Source organism: Phyllobates terribilis, unplaced genomic scaffold (genome assembly GCF_046119375.1).
Source record: "Phyllobates terribilis strain yellow unplaced genomic scaffold, ASM4611937v1 Scaffold_1__5_contigs__length_1240528914, whole genome shotgun sequence".
In the NCBI taxonomy this organism is placed as follows: domain Eukaryota; kingdom Metazoa; phylum Chordata; class Amphibia; order Anura; family Dendrobatidae; genus Phyllobates; species Phyllobates terribilis.
Window position 1 is genome coordinate 263,955,305 of NW_027362761.1, and position 18,841 is coordinate 263,974,145.

The window sequence follows — 18,841 nt, forward strand, 5'->3', positions numbered from 1 at the left end:
TGGCTGGTTGTTTCCTCTGATTCAGAGGAGGAACCACAACACATCCCTAACCCGGCTAAGGTTGGGGCAACGACTGCTGTCCTTCAAAGAGACATTCCTATACTGTGAAAAATATGCGTCTTGAATAAAAGCAAAGCTTAAAGAAGAAATAACAGAGAATTTTTGCACTAGCATAAATAATGTACTCTACAACCTTATTGACACAGTACCAGAACCCCAGAATTAATTCCTTAGCATTGCTGGACTTCCTTTGCTATGGTAACTGCTGACAGGATTGATGCCATTTGTGTAGCTGACAAGTGCAGATAAAACCCCTCACCGGGAAGTGCAGGTGACGTGTATACTACAATCTCTAGAAAGAAAACTATGTTGTGGCAAAGTGCTGGTCACACAATGATAAATGATGGTATTTAAAACATGCCCGACTCAGGCCTACAGGGACAACGCTCAAAACTGCTGACAAATTCACTTCCATTTTTACCAAGAAAGCAAATTAGTTCTGACTTTGTGGTCCTCTCTTGAGATAGAATACACATAACACAGGGCAAAATTTCTGCATCGTTTGATTTTTTTTTTTTTCATTTTATTGTTCGGAATCAGGAACCTCAAAAAAAAAAAAAAAATACAAAAATCTGAAACTTGGCCAAGTGATATCAGCAATAAAAAGGACTCAGAGATAGACCCAGGTTATAATGAACTGTGGTCAAGGTAGTAATGTAACTTGAAGCTTGTAAGCCCCAGTGCAAATCTCCAACAGGGCCTCCAACTACTAAGGGTCTTTAATAAAATTTGTCTTCTCCAATGGTCCAAAAGGAACTTATGCCCCCCCAAGGCTCCAGGGCAACCTCTGCACCCAGTATAGTTATGCCCCTGGTTCTAGGTACATTGACCGTGATTAGGCATGTCCTCTCGCTCTCTCCTCTCAAAGGCCTGGTGCGCTTTTTGTAAGTCCTCAATCACCGTGAGTAACCGTCTACCTGGGGAAGGTGGTGTGGAACCTGAGTGGGACAAATGAGAGAGATACAGAGGTACATTACTCATTGGATGCTATTTTGAAGTAACAGGATAATCACAGAGATGATACTGAACCTTTGTCGTTGTGACCTATAGAGTCTGGCTTTCCCCCAGCTGCACATTGTGCCCCTTCCAAATACTTATTCCTAATGTAGAAAAGCAATCAAAAGATCAAAGGTTTCTCAGACAGCACGGAAAGTGTTAGGCTTGGAAAAATATTTGGTCTATTTTACTATTATTATTACTATTATTTTACAGATAGTTAAGTTATATAATAGAAGACCATGCATTATTAAACCATGCATGAACAATTGCTGACATGAAAGTAAACCCAAGCTTTGTTTAGAACAGAAGAGAAGATGTATTTGCAGACCTGAGAATGTCCTTTACAGACAGGAGATGTCGATATAGAACCTGAGCCTCGGCATCAGGATCCAAAGGATCGCTCCAGTCCCCCAGAGTTACAGCCAAATGTGTACGACTGCAGCCACGAACTGTAAAACAGGCAACGTACAACCTAAGTGTAAACTATGAACCTGCAATAGATTCAAGTATGTTAAACTGTATATACGTTTACTACCTGTACGTTCGTTTTGCAGGCAGCATGTCCAGTGTGCGTTACGATAGGCCCCAGGGTGATAGGTTGGCAACAAGCGCTGGTTACATAAGCTGACTTTACGCAGTGCAGAGAGCCATTGATTCAGGTCATTTACATTCTGTGTGTGCAGAATAAATGATAAACAATATTTAATTTGTCTCATCCAATCTGATAAACTACAGTTGTGGTCAACATTATTGGTACCCCTGAATATTTAGTAAGCCATGAGATATCTGCCTGAATAAAGTATTTAGTGAAGCTACTTGGATATACATAAATTCTATGTTTGATACAGAAAATCACTGGACACAAAAATATCACATAAAACCGGACTGTTAAAAACGAAAACTATGTCAGGACACAATAAAGGGCACCCTTTGTTCAGTTTCAAACAAAGGACAAAATCAGACAAATGGCATGTGCACACATTAAGTATTTGCAGCAGAAATTTCTGCACCAAAAATGCATCTCTTGACAAGAAAAACACTGTGTGAACTACTTGCGCTTTTATGTTTTTTTTGGCTTATTAATTTGAACAGGTGATTATTCTTACCAGACGATGAAAGAATTTACATGCTGCAGATTTAAAAATGGTTCAAATCTGCAAGGAAAAGATAAGCAACGTGTGCCTGAGATTTCAGAAATCTCATTCACTTTGCTGGTATTGTAAACTGCAGCATTTTGGTGCAGAAATTTCTTCTGCAAATACTTAAAATATACACATACCCTGAGGCCGGAAGCACACCTCCATGTTTTCGCAATGCACAGACTGGCCACAGGTCTGCTAACCCACACTCGACAGCCTCATAAGCCAATATGATAATGTTGAGTTTAGGTCAGGAGAATTGTGGATAGTTTGTGCATTGCGGTCCATACTTGGATTGCAAAACACCGATGTGAGAATGCGGCCTAATCTATGATTAATTTGGAATTGACCTCACCTGCCCCCACCTTGTCAGTTCTCACATGTCTTTACAGCCTATGAGTGATGGTTTGTTGCTTAAAGAGGCCAGTTTTACTCCGTTCCTTGTTCATAATTACAAAGATAAAGAGAACTGTCTGAGCAGACCAGAAATGCTATTATCACCAAGCACAAGCAGTCAAAAGGGTGCAAGAACTATCTCCAAAGATCTTGGAGTTAGATCTTCAATTAGAAGGCTTATCAAGACATTTGCTACTCGTGGAACAGAAAGTCTAATCAAAACCCAACAACAATAATGGGTATGTGTACGCTGATAAAAATTCATAGAATCATATATTCATTCACAGTATTAACCTCTGGGATATCAAGATGTGTATCAATAAACAGTTACTCGTATAACATAACTTGTAATATGAAATGTTTAAAAATTACTGACCTTAGATGAGACTGTACGAAGTGACATATCGCATTTAATTTTCATAGGGTTTGATAAAATGTGGTCCTAGGTAATAGTGAATATCACCCTACTGTAATATGTACCGTATTTCATATCTAGCTTAGGGAAGGGAACCAATGTAAAGTGGCAAAAATCTGAAAATGCCTTGTGAACCACGAAAAAAAAAATAGTCTCAAGCACCACAGAGAGGTGTGACGTGTAAGTTAGTGTCAGCAAACATGAAGCATCTAATAAGTGTAAAACTCATAACATATACAAACAAATCAAAAGCTGGTAACTGTTCTTTAATATACATCTTAATGTTTCAGAAGTTATTACTGTAAGGTTCATGAAACAGTCAAGAACTTTCTAGGATTTAGTGGAAAGAGGAAAATTAAAGAGAGAACCCTTTAAAAGTTGATTCTAAATGTGGCAAAAAAAACCACGTACAACAACCAAAGAATTTCAGGGGGAGCTAGAGACCTCTGATTTGATGGTTTCAACACACACCATACGCCCCACACAAACAACACTGGGCTCTATGGTTGAAAGCCAACGAGGATTCCAATGCATAAAGTAAGTAATATAAAAAAAGGTGCATGCCAGCACTATGTTTTAGACGAAAATCAAGCTTATAAAGAAAAGTGCTGCCTACCTACTGTGAAACAAGGTGGAGGATCTATAATGTTGTGGGGCTCCTGTGCTACCTCTGGAACTGAAGGCCTTGAACATCTTAGGCTATGTGTACACTGAGTTTTTTGAGGCGTTACAAAGCTACAATATTTTTTCAAGCAGAAACAACTCTTTCTATGGGGAGTTTTTGGAAGAGTTTTTTTCCTGAAACATTCTTTGCTGCCTTTTGATTAGTGCCTAATTTGGAGAGTTTTCCTTCAGGATCTGCTTGAAAGAAGTGACATGCATTTTTATTTTCCACCAAACGACGTTCCTCAAAACCTCTTCAGAAATCTATAAATACCTCCTCATATTAATATTAAAGTAGCTGTCCCAAAGAAATGAATTGGAAGAGTTTTCCCAGAGTTTTTGAGGAGTTTTTTAAGTAGGATTATGGAGAGGATTCGATAAAAAAAACTCCTAAAAAAAACTGTGTGCACATGATCTGGCAGGAACAATTAAATTGGGAGACCATCAGAGAATTAGAGAGTAAAATATGCTCTAAAGTGAAAGATAGGCTTAAATTAAAAAAAATGCGTCCTACAGCAGGATAATGACCCAAAGTACACATCCAAAATACACAAAAAGAGTTAAGAAGGAAAAGATGGGCTATATAAACTGTCCATCAATAAGTCCTGATATCTATGCAATTGAAAATGTTTGGAGAGAGCTGAAATCTGGGGAAAAAGTACTCAGCAAACATTCAAGAGCGTGAGAGAATTATAATGGAAGAAGCTACAAGCAGACCGTTGCAAGAAGCTCAAAGATGGCTAAAAAAAAAAAGAAGCGGTTAGAGGACGTCAGTTTCACCAGAGGTTGTACAGCCAAGTATTGCGAAAGGGCTTCTTTAACCCTGTCCATATCATATAACATGTTTCTTCATTATTTTTTGAAGACTGCCTCTACAGTATGATGACAGGTCAACTTTTTTGTTGAATGTATTTGGACATGCTGGTAAAATATTCCAATAATACTTGTTTGCACATATCCTCTTAATTCGGAAGATTTAGGGCCCGATTCATGGCGGTCTTGATTTAGGGGGCATGGTGGAGTCAGATGTTTCTGATTGATAAAGAAGTGCACACCTCTTCATTAATCTGGAGTGTCTGATGAGTGGTGTGTGCTTCTGTCCGCTATGTGAGATATCTCACTACAGTCAGGTACTGGAGTGAGATTTCTGATGTACGGAACTTGACAGCTCATGAATTAGACAAGCTGTGGCATCATGCCCCTGCCATACCTTGTCCTGTCCCAGCTAGCCGCATTGTGGCAGAGCTGGAAAAGACCGGCCTGAAAATGCCAAAAGTCGCAAAATTTTGGCACTACTCTGAGTTGCACCTAAATTTTATGACTTTTCAAAGTTTTTACACCAGCGTGAATGCTGTGAAGAACTGTGACTTTGGGCCTTTTATAATAAACAATCAAGGGTTCCATTAATGTTGACCACAACTCGTTTTGTATTATACACACTTTGTGTCAATTTTTGTACAGTTAACATGAATTGGAAAATATAGCCCAGATTCATACCTTGCATTGTATGTACATGATATGGCCTCCCTGTGCTTCACTATCCTGGGTAATGATCTGCATCATGTTTGGCTGCTGAAATGCATTTTCATCTACCCGTTCTACAGCACAGATCCGATGTACTGGTATGGAGGAACGGACCTGCAAAAAGGAAAGAAATTGCAGTAAGCAATAATTACAGCTGGTAGGACAAAGCTGTTTCAGGCTGCGGAATTTCCGCAGCGAAAACGCTTAAAAAACACTTGGTAATAAGTGCGTTTTTTAAGCGTTTTTTAATTTCCGCTGCGGATTATCATTGCGGAAAAATACGCAGCATTTCCATTAATTTTGCGGACACGCAGCGTAACTGACTTGCATTGAAACGCATATTATCAGGGTCAGTACATTTGTACACACGGATATTATGCGTTTCTATCTGCGGATGGTACCCAGGTTTGCAGAAGATGAGACTCTCCTCCAGACCCAGGTACCATAGAACCTGTTAAAAAAAGAATTTAAAATAAAAAATAAAGATTATACTCACCTTCTGATGTCCTCCCGGTGTTTTCTCCGCTCCGTCTGGTCGGCTGCATGGGTCGCGGTGTTGTGAAGGACCTGCCATGACGTCATTGAGTCATGTGACCTGACACATGACTCAATGACGTCACCGCAGGTCCTTCACACCACCGCGAGCCGTCCAAGACACCGGATGGAGCGGAGAAAACACCGGGAGGACATCGGAAGGTGAGTATAACCTTTATTTTTTACCATTCTTATTCTTTCTTTTTTCTTTTTTTAACTAACTTGGTCACACTACTATAAATCCATGCTGGTTGCATGGATTTACAGTACAGACCAAAAGTTTGGACACACCTTCTCATTTAAAGATTTTTCTGTATTTTCATGACTATGAAAATTGTACATTCACACTGAAGGCATCAAAACTATGAATTAACACATGTGGAATTATATACTTAACAAAAAAGTGTGAAACAACTGAAAATATGTCTTATATTCTAGGTTCTTCAAATTAACCACCTTTTGCTTTGATGACTGCTTTGCACACTCTTGGCATTCTCTTGATGAGCTTCAAGACGTAGTCACCGGAAATGCTTTTCACTTCACAGGTGTGCCCTGTCAGGTTTAATAAGTGGGATTTCTTGCCTTATAAATGGGGTTGGGACCATCAGTTGTGTTGTGCAGAAGTCCCCCGAACGCCAAGCTATCCCCGCCCATCTGCTTATTATTCCACCAATTCCCCGCCTATGTACACGTCCCTGTGATGTGCGCTTTTTTCACTGACCTCCCGGCGCATGCGCAAAGTGCGGCTCACAGGGAGTGTGCTTTGTTTCCTCCCGGGCCTGTTTGGCTGGGGAGTCCACAGTCCACTGTGACACCCCGGCGCCTGCGCAATAGAGCACCGTGGCACTGTGCTCAGCCAAACGGGCCCGGGAGGAAACAAAGCGCGCTCCTTGTGAGCCGCACTTTGCGCATTCGCCGGGAGGTCAGGGAAAAAAAAGCACGTCACAGGTCCCTGTGACGTGCGGGGAGGGGGGTAAATATGGTAAACGTGTACCTAGGCGCGGAATTGGTGGAATAATAAGCAGATGGGCGGGGATAGCTTGGCGTCCGGGGGACGCCAAGCCTGTGAAAAGCCAAGGAGATAAAACTACATTTCTCTGCAATCAGACCTCTACAGGTATGTATAGATTTACTTTTCCCTGTATGCCCATAGTAGAGGTCTGATAACTAACTCCAAAGTGGTGACAGATTCCCTTTAATCGCTTTTCATAAAGTATGGTGATGAATATCAATGAAGGATGCTACCTACCTGCCTGTTGTGCACGGCCCCGTTCTTTCCCGGCACAGAGCAGTCACAGACGCCTCCTGCTGATGATCCAGCTGCATATGCTGACATCACGTCGACATAGCAGCAGTTTCTTTTGCGCTCTGCTTTGTTGACAGGGAGGGACTGCCGACATCATTCTGATTCTGCGCGGAAAAGACGCTGCTGCTCTGTCGACATGACGTCAGCAGAGGCAGCTAAAGTGCCGGCAGGAGCGATCTGTGACCACTCTGTGCCTGGGAAGAACTGCGCCGGGCATAGGCAACTACCTGCCCTTTAGTATTCAGGCATTTTTTTTTTTTTTTTAACAAAGTCCCGGATATCTCCTTTAAACAGCAGCGATCTGAGCTTGCTCCAGTTGCTATTGTTACAGGCAGATGCCAGTTGCATAATACAGCCAGCATCTGCCATGCATGATACGCGTTCAGTTCCTAAGTCAGCTCCATATGTGATGGCCCAATGTAGGATTTACTATTAAGTTCTACATAGGGCATGATTTAAGCAAGGTGTGGAGGGCGACACTGCCTGAAATAGCACTTACTGGTTGGTGATAGGCTGGGGAATTCAAACCCTGCAGGACAAAGCAGGGTTAAATTCCTTCAGGATCTAGCCACGCCACCCTATGACCATGTAGAGACATCAGTGATCTGCAGCAGAGTTGGAAGTGCTGCATGGACTCAACAAAGTGGTCAGACATGAGGATAAGCTGAGCGGTGAATGCAGTGAGTAGCACTGCGGCGGTAATGCATGCGAGTTTCCACCGTGTCAGTACCCCCCCTTACGCCTCCCACTTTTTCGTCCAGACCGACAGAGACTCTTCTCAAGAATGGCAGGGGCGCAGATGTTCTTGGCAGACCCCCCAAAACTCTCTTCAGAGCCAAAGTCCTTCCCTTCAAACACAGCTGTGAGAACCACAGGGACAGGGGTAACCGACAGAGGCAGAAGGGACCCAGCAGGCATGTTTCTGGAGGACTTGCCACATGGCCGACCAGCTCGGATTTGTGTCTCCCGGACAGACTTCTCCTCCTCCTTGCTGAAGAAAGAAAGGTTTTACCCAGAGGAATGTCTCTTTGAAGGACAGCAGTCGTTGCCCCAACCTTAGCCGGGTTAGGGATGTGTTGTGGTTCCTCCTCTGAATCAGAGGAAACAACCAGCCACAGGGTAGAGAGGAAAGACCCGAAGGCAAGGAAAATGAAATCTTGGGGGCGGTGTTGGCAAGGTAGTTGGTAACACAATATGATCCCCACTGAAGCACCTAGCCAGTGGACCAGTCAACAATCGGCGAATGTCAATGCAAACGTTGGGAAGCCTTAAGTAGCACGTAGAAAAATGTTTTCGGAATGCTGCGTTCCGATCTGCTGGGTGACTAGCAGCGTGATATAATGAATAGGTTCTGCCAGGAGTTGTCCTTCAATGGAGGCAATAGACAGGGGATGATCCAGCTGAAGTCGACGGACCATATCCAGACGGATGAAGTTTCCCGCAGAGCCAGAATCCAGATGGGCAGCTGTGGAGAGGGACCTCTCCTGCCAGGACAAGGTAATTTGGTCACCAGTTTTGGAGAGCAATCTCTTTTACCTAGGGTCACCTCTCCGACCCACCCTAGAAGCGGGGGTTCTCTGGGCTTTACTGCACACTGACGAACATAATGGGCTTTGCCACCACAGTACATACACATGCTGTCACGATACCTTCGCTGACGCTCTTGTACAAAGAGTTTGGCTTGCTCCTACTGCATCAGCTCTATAGCAGGAGGTGGAGCTTGCGGCTTACTGCAACGATAATGCGTGTGAACCCTCTGTGCCACGGATCGAACTTACCCTGGTGGGGCATGACTACGTTTCTACCGAGTATTCACCAGAGTCTCTGATGGTGAGGATAGGCAGGGCCGCTGGTAGACACTTAGTACCACTACAGGGCAGTCCCTGGGATTGCAGCAGCTGACTGGGGAATCAGAGACTAGGGTATGAGGTACAGGTGAGAGAGACAGAAGCATAGTCAGGCGGTCCGGGGTCAAGGCAGGCAGCACAGGTTCACAAAGCCGGGGTCAGGAACGGAGAGATCAGAACAGATGAGTAGACAAGCCAGGTCAGTAACGGAAGATATAAACAACAAAACACCTTGGCTGGGAAATGGATGTTAACAGCAAACTGGAACCTAAGCTCAGGCAAGGTGTGGAGGGTGGTGCTGTCTGATATAGCACCTGCTGGTTGGCGATTGGCTTGGAAATCCAAACCCTGCAGGACGCAGCAGGGTTAAATTCCTGCAGAATCTGTCCGCGCCACCCTATAGCCATGTGGCGACTTCAGAGATATGCAGCAAAGTTGGAATTGCTGCATGGACTCAGTGCAGCGGTCAGAGATGAGGATAAGCAGAGCTGCAAACACAGTGAGTAGCACGGCGGCGGGAACGCATGCGAGTTACCACCGTGACGCTCTTTATATCCTGCCATATGTTTCCCGCCACTAGTCTTGCAGGGATGACGTCATGTACATTACTCATGTGACCGCTGCATCCTATCACTGGCCTCAGTGGTCACATACTGTACAGATATAAGGACGGCTTAGAGAAGGAATCCATCTCCTTGGATTAAGACTTATTCTTTTATTAGTGAATGAATTCAGATCCAAAAGTGAGGGTTAAAAGGATAACAAAGCAAGGCTATGAGGTGATTTCAACATTCATGACTCAATGGTCAAAAGATCGACCAGGCAATCAATGCGTTTCTGGTGTTATCCCCCCTTAATCATTAGTCTTTTCACTTAATAACTAAATGAGGCCAATATGTCTGAAGTGGTCATGTGAGTGATGTTCAGGACGTCAACGCTGCTGGACTAGTAGGGACTACTGGGGTGGCTTCATATTGTTAGCTGTTGAGTAAAAATTTTTGTACAACTCACTTGTTTTATTTTATACACTAAGACTAGATTGTCTGTTATTTCATGTGATTGACTTGACTTCAGATATTCAATCAACGTAGATTCCAATTTCTAATATTGTCTCCACACCTGATTACCTATGGTCATGGACGTCTTATAAAAGAAGGCACAAAATCTCCTCTAGCTTCAACTAGCTGGTACAATCTATACCAGGCATATACTGTATATGGTTCTCACTACATGAGCATAACTTCAACCAGAACTTGGTGCCTAAAAGCCCACTTACCTGCCAATCTGGGGATTTGGAGTAGGATAAAGTCTGGCTGCTCAGCCAAAAGTATCTTTTCTTGAATGTAAAACGTGTAACCAAATTCACAGCTTCAGCTTTTCGTTTGTGCAGGAAGCCTTCCTTAATAGTGACTGATGGGTGAAATAGTGTACGAGATGTATGCCCACACTCTACAAAAGATGAGAAATAGAACACTTGTGAAATGAATTTAATGGTAATTCTTGAGATACTAAAATGTTAAAAAAGGTATGAAAGGTAAGAAGCATCTCTAGTAGGAGAACAGTATGAACTGATAACTTTAGTGTTAGAAGAGCTCATACATTCAGCAGTATTATAGCTGAGCATTGAAAATATGCTTCTTAAATAGAATCTGTCAGTAGGATCAACCCTTTTAAGCCTTGTATATGAGCATGATACCATGATAACTACAATCCGATGTCTTATTCTAAAAAAAATCACGTTTTTCTCAATATGTAAAAGAGCTGTTATGTCACATCCATGTCTGAACATACTGCTCCAACCCTTGTCATGGTCACTAGATGGCGCCACACAAATACCACAGTTATTGCTGGACATCAACAGCATGTGGAAGTTCAACTTTTACATTTCTGAGACTAGTTGTCCCTTTCCTGTCCACCAATGTTTTTCTGCAGTGAGCTGGTATGTAATTAGCTCTCTGCTCGGAGCCATGGGCGGTGATCCCTTCCATATAAACCCCTGCAGACAGTCTCTAGCTGCCAGTTATTTAGTTCAGCTAGAACTGGTAACTCTGATATTACGCTCCTGTGTGCTATTTTGTATATCCTGTTGTCCGACCTCAGCTTGTATTTTGATCACCCGCCTGCCTTCTGATTTTGTCTCTGATGTGACTTCTTGGTATTGACCCCGCTTGATGACCGCTCTTGCCCCTGGTTCGCTCCTCCAGAAATCCGCTCTTCTGTCGAAGCAATCCAGTGAACCCCATTGTAAGAGCTGATCCCTGTACAGGGGTTAAAGGGTAAAGGCTTGGGTTTCTCTGGAATCTACCGACAGAGTGGCTTGAGCCAAATCTGTCTGAAGTAGCGTTTTTGAGCCTGTGGTGTCTGACAGATGTAACAGCGATACAGAGATCTCCCTGAGAATCTGCCTCCAGAGCTTATTTTAAATGAAAGGGGGAGTTAGCAGTCTGAGACATGTAGATCAGGAGAGCAGACTGTCAGTCATTACATGTCGCACACTGGTAACTCCCCCTATTATTTCATACAGGCTCTGGAGGCAGATTATCAAGGAGGTCTGTGTCCAGCCCATAGATCTTAACAGCTCATTTACATATTGAGAAAAATGTGGATTCCTCTGGAATAAGACATCGGATCACAGATACAGTTAGGTCCATATATATTTGGACAGAGGCAACATTTTTCTAATTTTGGTTCTAGACATTATCACAATGAATTTTAAACAAAACAATTCAGATGCAGTTGAAGTTCAGACTTTCAGCTTTCATTTGAGGGTATCCACATTAAAATTGGATGAAGGGTTTAGGAGTTTCAGCTCCTTAACATGTGCCACCCTGTTTTTAAAGGGACCAAAAGTAATTGGACAATTGACTCCAAGGCTATTTCATGGACAGGTGTGGGCAATCCCTTTGTTATTTCATTCTCAATTAAGCAGATACAAGGCCTGGAGTTGATTTGAGGTGTGGTGCTTGCATTTGGAAGGTTTTGCTGTGAAGTAAACATGCGGTCAAAGGAGCTCTCCATGCAGGTGAAACAAGCCATCCTTAAGCTGCAAAACAGAAAAAAAAACATCCGAGAAATTGCTACAATATTAGGAGTGGCAAAATCTACAGTTTGGTACATCCTGAGAAAGAAAGAAAGCACTGGTGAACTCATCAATGCAAAAAGACCTGAGCGCCCACGGAAGACAACAGTGGTGGATGATCGCAGAATAATCTCCATGGTGAAGAGAAACCCCTTCACAACAGCCAACCAAGTGAACAACACTCTCCAGGAGGTAGGCGTATCAATATCCAAATCTACCATAAAGAGAAGACTGCATGAAAGTAAATACAGAGGGTTCACTGCACGGTGCAAGCCACTCATAAGCATCAAGAATAAAAAGGCTAGACTGGACTTTGCTAAAAAACATCTAAAAAAGCCAGCAAAGTTCTGGTAGAACATTCTTTGGACAGATGAAACCAAGATCAACCTCTACCAGAATGATGGAAAAAGAAAAGTATGGCGAAGGCGTGGTACAGCTCATGATCCAAAGCATACCACATCATCTGTAAAACACGGCGGAGGCAGTGTAATGGCTTGGGCATGCATGGCTGCCAGTGGCACTGGGTCACTAGTGTTTATTGATGATGTGACACAGGACAGAAGCAGCCGAATGAATTCTGATGTATTCAGAGCCATACTGTGTGCTCAGATCCAGCCAAATGCAGCCAAACTGATTGGTCATCGTTTCATACTACAGATGGACAATGACCCAAAACATAAAGCCAAAGCAACCCAGGAGTTTATTAAAGCAAAGAAGTGGAATATTCTTGAATGGACAAGTCAGTCACCTGATCTCAACCCAATTGAGCATGCATTTCACTTGTTAAAGACTAAACTTCAGACAGAAAGGCCCACAAACAAACAGCAACTGAAAACCACCACAGTGAAGGCCTGGCAGAGCATCAAAAAGGAGGAAACACAGCGTCTGGTGATGTCCATGAGTTCAAGACTTCAGGCAGTCATTGCCAACAAAGGGTTTTCAACCAAGTACTAGAAATGAACATTTTATTTACAATTATTTAATCTGTCCAATTACTTTTGGTCCCTTTAAAAACAGGGTGGCACATGTTAAGGAGCTGAAACTCCTAAACCCTTCATCCAATTTTAATGTGGATACCCTCAAATGAAAGCTCAAAGTCTGAACTTCAACTGCATCTGAATTGTTTTGTTTAAAATTCATTGTGGTAATGTCTAGAACCAAAATTAGAAAAATGTTGTCTCTGTCCAAATATATATGGACCTAACTGTATAATTTGAATTATTTTTCTCTGACCTACAAGCCCATATAGATGGCTTAGGAGGGTTGATCCTATTGACAGATTCACTTTAAAGGGAATCTATCAGCATGTTTTTGCTATGTAATCTGAAGACAGCAGGAGATAGAGGCTGAAACACAGAATTCAGAGATGTTTCACTTGTCAAACACTTGCTGTTGTTTACTAACTGTGAAGGATTTATCACTAAGAGATTAACATTGCTGGACTAGGCCAGCAAATAAGCACCTCACTGTCTATGGACTTTGTACGCAGAGAGCCTAGTGTGGGCGGGGCTAGCTTCCTCAGCTCTGCTTCATTCTAAATCTAAATGCTCTGATTGTATCAGAACGGCTGTAAATTCAGTGATACATCGTTGGATTCAGCTTCTCTTTCCCTACATTATGCTGCTTTCAGATGAAGTAGCAAAAACCTGCTGACAGATTCCCATTACAGGAGTCGTACCAAAAGCAGGAAATGGTATTGAATAAAAAATTACCATTTCTTAAATCCCCCACTGCTCCACTAGTGACAATGTCACATAAACCACTCATGTGACCACTGCAGCCAATCACTGGCCTTATGCCGTTCAAACATCACCAATGAGGACAGTGAATGCTGCACTTGTCATGCAAAGTGCAAACACATTTACTGTACACAAAAGCAAGAACACATTTCCTTTATGTATTATGTGAAATAGGTGGGAAGGTAAGGATAAATGGTAGGATGAAAGAGGAATATAATGATATCATATGGACTATTAATTCATGTCTCCATAAAGAGACAATAACCTTAATGCCACATACCAACATCACTCTCCATGTCTATAAGTTTGTCCAAGTAGTCCCGCAAGCGCCCAACGCTCTGTTGGATAAGCGGATGTAAAGGAGACATCCACTGTTCTTTTCCATGACCGAGCTGCTGCCCAAGATTTCCAATGCTCTGTACTGCCTGAAAGACAGTACATGTTAATATTAGACATTACTAATACAATAGCTATAACTGGCAAGATATCAAAAAAGCTTTGTTCACATCAGGTCAGAGCCTTCTATACCTTCTATCGAAACTCATGACATTTTTCTCTAATATATGCCATCTTATAAGATGCATACTTTAAAGACAAAAAAACTATACTCACTATACAGTAAGCTATTTCCTTTTGTACTGGATGCTGAGAACATAGCTTAAATACAATACCTATATTTTTCATACACTGGTATGTGTTTTTACTAAGGGATATTAAATATGCAAATTGTCTCTTCAGAGAGGAAGAGGACTAGAACTCTAGTGCCACCTATAGGAAGTAGCAATTCTAAAAATCAATATCGACCCTTTAATGAGCCTTGTCACATGACTTAGGATAAAAGCCAAACCGGAATTTCAATTTGCAGACACTGTGTTTCAGGATACTGCCCCTCATCAGTGCAAAGTGTGAGATCTGGTTTGGCTGGGTGAGAGGAGTCTGACCGGGATCCAAGGGGCAACGTTTCTAAAGGATATGACACCTGACAGTTTTCACTGGTAACTCATTCTGCAGCATGCTATGTATTGTGATACTGAATGGTTCCAATTTAATTTTTTTTTATTAACTGTTTGGTTTGATTGGTTTTGTTTTCGTTACTCTTGGGTCCATCTGCATTTTTCATAGGACATTATCAAGTTTAATTTGTTGATCCATTGTAGTTCTATAGGTGCTTCCTGACTCTACCAATGTATGGGGATCAACATTTTAGCTGCATAAATAAAGTACAGAATTAAAGGAAATGGGTTAAAGTACAAATGTGATGTATCAAAGTTGAGAAGGGTCATCTTTGGATTGAGATTGATTGATATAGCCAAGCATAAACTGATGATTTCTTAAAGGGAATCTGTCACCAGGTTTACTACCCCATCTGAGAGCAGCTCGATGTAGGGGCAGAGAACCTGATTCCAGAGATGTATCACTTAGTGGGCTCCTTGCTGTCATTTTGATGAAAATAACTGATTTAATTGCTGTAAATTAGTGATGAGCAAGTGTGCTGGTAACCGAGCATGCTCGGGTGCTTACCAAGTATGTTCGGTGTTCTAGTATATTATGTTCGAGTCCCTGCGTCTGCATGATCAACGGTTGCTAGCCTCAACACATGTGAGGGTTACCTAACAAACATGCAATCACTACATGTGTTGGGGCTGTCAAACAGCCACAAATCATGCAGACACAGGGACTCGAACATAATATACGAGTACGCCGAAGATACTCGGTAGGGTCTCTTCCCCTACATCATGCTGCTCTCATAATAGCTAGAAAGAACCTGGGCACAGATTCCCTTAAATCTTAGCCCAGAAGGTTTTTATTGTAGGGCATGCAAACTAAATATCTGATGGTGTAACTAAGCTTTGAGTACAGCACCAATATAATGGGAACTGCTTTTTTATCAATTTTATGTAGTAAATCTTGTGCCTCAAAATTAATTTGTGGTTTAGTTCTTGGGTTCTAAGAGAAAGAGTGCCTTTCAAATCGTGGGAAATCTCATTCGGAGAGAGAATAAAACCCTACCGTAAAATGATTTACAGACAGATGTTGTCCTTTAGGGTTTAATCCTTTAATGTGCTTACATTCTTACTTTAGAAGAAGAAAAATACACACTGGTATCTATAGTGAGCGTAAATGACAAACATTAGTGATAATAAATAATGCACAAAGCATGCAATGCAAACAAGCCTACAACAATCACAAGAGAACCCTGTGCTCACTTCATGTAAGGGATACCTTAGCGAGCAGGAGTAAAGTGCGGGCAGTGCGCGGATCAGCGTGATGCTCCCGTAAGTGGAATAACTTAGGAGTGAGGATAGCAGGTGCAAAAAAGCGCAAGAAAAGGAAACCACTGATAGCTGCATACTTCACATCCTGGTAATAAGAAGAGAATATTATCACATAGAATCCAATACATTGTCCTACCACCCACTACACTCCATTATATTACATGTATTTCCATCATACAAGGGGACTTTCTACCTACATGGAATGGAATCACTGCAAAAGTTAAATTCCATTCTTAGTTACTTTATAGATGATAATCCATAGTCTAACAGTGTGGTTGAGAATGACTAACTATGTAGTTATGTAATGCTGAAATTCTGTAGTCTTTCTCACCTGGTTGGCTGGTCCTGGAAAGCGTTCCTCGACCCGCTTATGTAGCTGCTTGAAGCAAAGGCGCATGCCTGGTGGGCACTGTTCACCTGAACCCAGGATGGCATCAATTATGTCCCTCAGGTAACCCCTCAGAGATTCGACACTGCTCTCGCGTATCTGCTGCTCTGAAACTGAACCTTTAAAGGAAATACGTCTGCAAAGAAGTGGCAAGAAATTGTGAAGGTGAACATATTCCAGGAGACAATGCAGCAGTTTTTTTTTTAGATTTCATAAGCAGCGATTATATGTATAAGCTTGCCACGATTCAGAGCCACTGAGTGTCAAAATTGTGGTCCAGAAAATATGGCTTCAATTACTGATTTCATTTTACAGAACTGGTCTCTGCTACATCATCAATAAATGGAAGGCTCAGGCTCATACAATACAGATCCATAATTTGGGACCAATGAGATTTATGGCCCCATTTAGTATATCAATATGCCTCAAATTTATAGGGATTTGTGCATTTATATAACTAAGATTTTCCCCATAGGAGCATCACTTGGGAGACTGTACAGTGACTCACGGAGACACCATCTTCCCTACAGATAAATAGTCTTAAAAGCAATCTTGTAACAAAACTAAATCTGTATTAAGTCCAGTTACTGTAAAGTAAAAAAAAAAAAGTACTGAGAAGTCAAATATGGGAGCTGTTAAAGGGAACCTGTCACTAGATTTGTCCCATATGAGAGGAGACCACCACCTTTCAGCCCTGATATACAGCATTCTCATATGCTGCATATATGCCCCCAACCCGAGCTGCAAGACAAGAAAAATAGCTTTCTTTATACTCACCTACGGGACAGTCGGGTATGATGGGCATCACTGTCTTGGTCTGGTGCCACCCTTCTTCTTTCGATGCCATCCTCCTTTTGTGCTTCATGTGGATGACGCATCCTACATCATCCACATGGTGTCCCCGGCATCACGCTCCTGCGCAGGCGTACTTCTTAGGGCAGAGTAAAGTACTGCAGTGCGCATGCGCCAGGGCTCTCTGACCTTTCCCAGCGCATGCGCACTTCAGCACTTTTCTCTTCCCTTGACAGGGCAGAGAAAAGTATGCCTGTGCAGGTGCGCGATCCTGGGGGACACGGTGTGGATGATGTAGGATGTGTCATCCACACGATGCAAGAAGAGAGGAGTCACCGGACTAAGACAGCGATGCCCATCGGACCTGACCGCCTTGTAGGTGAGTATTATAAAAGCTCTTTTTCTTGTCTTGCAGGTCGGATTGTGGGCATATATACAAAGTATTGGAATGCTGTATATGAGGTCTGAAAGGTGGTGACCTTACCTCATATGGGACAAACCTGGTGACGGGTTTCCATGCTTAAAGGGAACCCAAGTCCAAGTTAGACAGAGAATTTAGTAACTACCACTTTCCAGCTGTAACATAAAGTAGAAATCAGCTACAGTACAAGATAGAATGACATTTGGGAGAAAATGGGACACCATGCACGGTTTGGTAAAGCTAATAAATTATCATAATAGCCCCAGAGACAGGCCTGTGTTAATAATAGAGTTAAATGACAAATAACTGAACTAAAAATGTCATAGCAAAAACTTAGATGGCAAGTTACAGTAGTCATTATTCACAGTCTGTGCTATCATTAAATGTACTAGAATTATGTCGCTTGCCACTAAGAGTAACAATTTATAGACTTCTTAATTATTCCTACATCCACATGTAACGGGTAAAGCAAATTTATCAAACTGTTCAATATACAGTCATACGTGTCCACGTGAATGTCATGTATGAAGTTCTAATGTATAGCAACAAAATAGTAAAGTCTCTTACCTACTGCGGTTCTGATCAATCTTGCAGGGATCTAGCTCAACATACTTCTTTTCCTCAAATATTTTAGTAATAATAGGCCGTAATACTTCATGAAGAAATGGCATTCCCACTATCTGGCGGAAGAATGGTAGACAATGGGTCTCATTTATGAAATGGAAGGAATATACCTTTTATTTTTTGCCGCTGTTCTAATAAGATTGGCATGGTTTCTTTTTTGCTCCTGCGTGACACATAGCCCCCTCTTACCTATGTATAAATGTAGTTTTAGTCTTTTTAGCTAACTGGGAGTGCCCAGGTTAAAAAATTACATATTTATGCCAAGTGACAGGTCCACTAAATTCTTCTCTTTTCTCTGCTCTAAGTAGAAACAGGAAATCTCTTGTCACTGCAGAAATCATTCCCCTCTTCAACTCATGACCCAGCTGTTCTCTCTCCCCCGCCAGGCACTTTTGCAGTGACTTATGAGTCATGCAGGGAAAATTGACCTCCTGTTTCTACATAGAACTTAGAATGATTCAGCTAGTCAGTTTTTAATCAAGAGATGTTATAGACCTAATGGAAAAGAGAAGAATTAACTGGGTAGAAAGGCAAAATGAGTAATTATAATTACACAGTGCTATGTAATATGATGACTGCAATATACAGGTGCATCTCACTAAATTAGATCATCAAAAGTTAATTTATTTCAGTTCTTCA

The 18,841-nt window shown here is 42.0% G+C and overlaps 1 protein-coding gene across 2 annotated transcripts in view; it reads right to left on the reverse strand.

The window, feature by feature from the left end:
- Nucleotides 1-573: 573 nt before the first annotated feature.
- Nucleotides 574-18,841, reverse strand: part of RASAL1 (RAS protein activator like 1) — a 134,906-nt gene continuing 116,638 nt past the window's right edge. Inside the window, exons 12-21 of one of the 2 annotated variants that reach the window (XM_073671938.1) lie at nucleotides 18,146-18,258; nucleotides 16,309-16,501; nucleotides 15,925-16,062; nucleotides 13,982-14,126; nucleotides 10,160-10,332; nucleotides 5,170-5,310; nucleotides 1,595-1,730; nucleotides 1,388-1,508; nucleotides 1,090-1,160; nucleotides 575-998 (exon numbers count right to left, since the gene is read on the reverse strand). In XM_073671938.1, coding sequence (XP_073528039.1) covers nucleotides 877-998; nucleotides 1,090-1,160; nucleotides 1,388-1,508; nucleotides 1,595-1,730; nucleotides 5,170-5,310; nucleotides 10,160-10,332; nucleotides 13,982-14,126; nucleotides 15,925-16,062; nucleotides 16,309-16,501; nucleotides 18,146-18,258 — 1,353 coding nt within the window. In that variant the 3' untranslated portion in view covers nucleotides 575-876. Of the gene's footprint in view, nucleotides 999-1,089; nucleotides 1,161-1,387; nucleotides 1,509-1,594; nucleotides 1,731-5,169; nucleotides 5,311-10,159; nucleotides 10,333-13,981; nucleotides 14,127-15,924; nucleotides 16,063-16,308; nucleotides 16,502-18,145; nucleotides 18,259-18,841 lie in introns of both variants that reach the window. The other variant, XM_073671948.1, reaches the window with a different exon arrangement.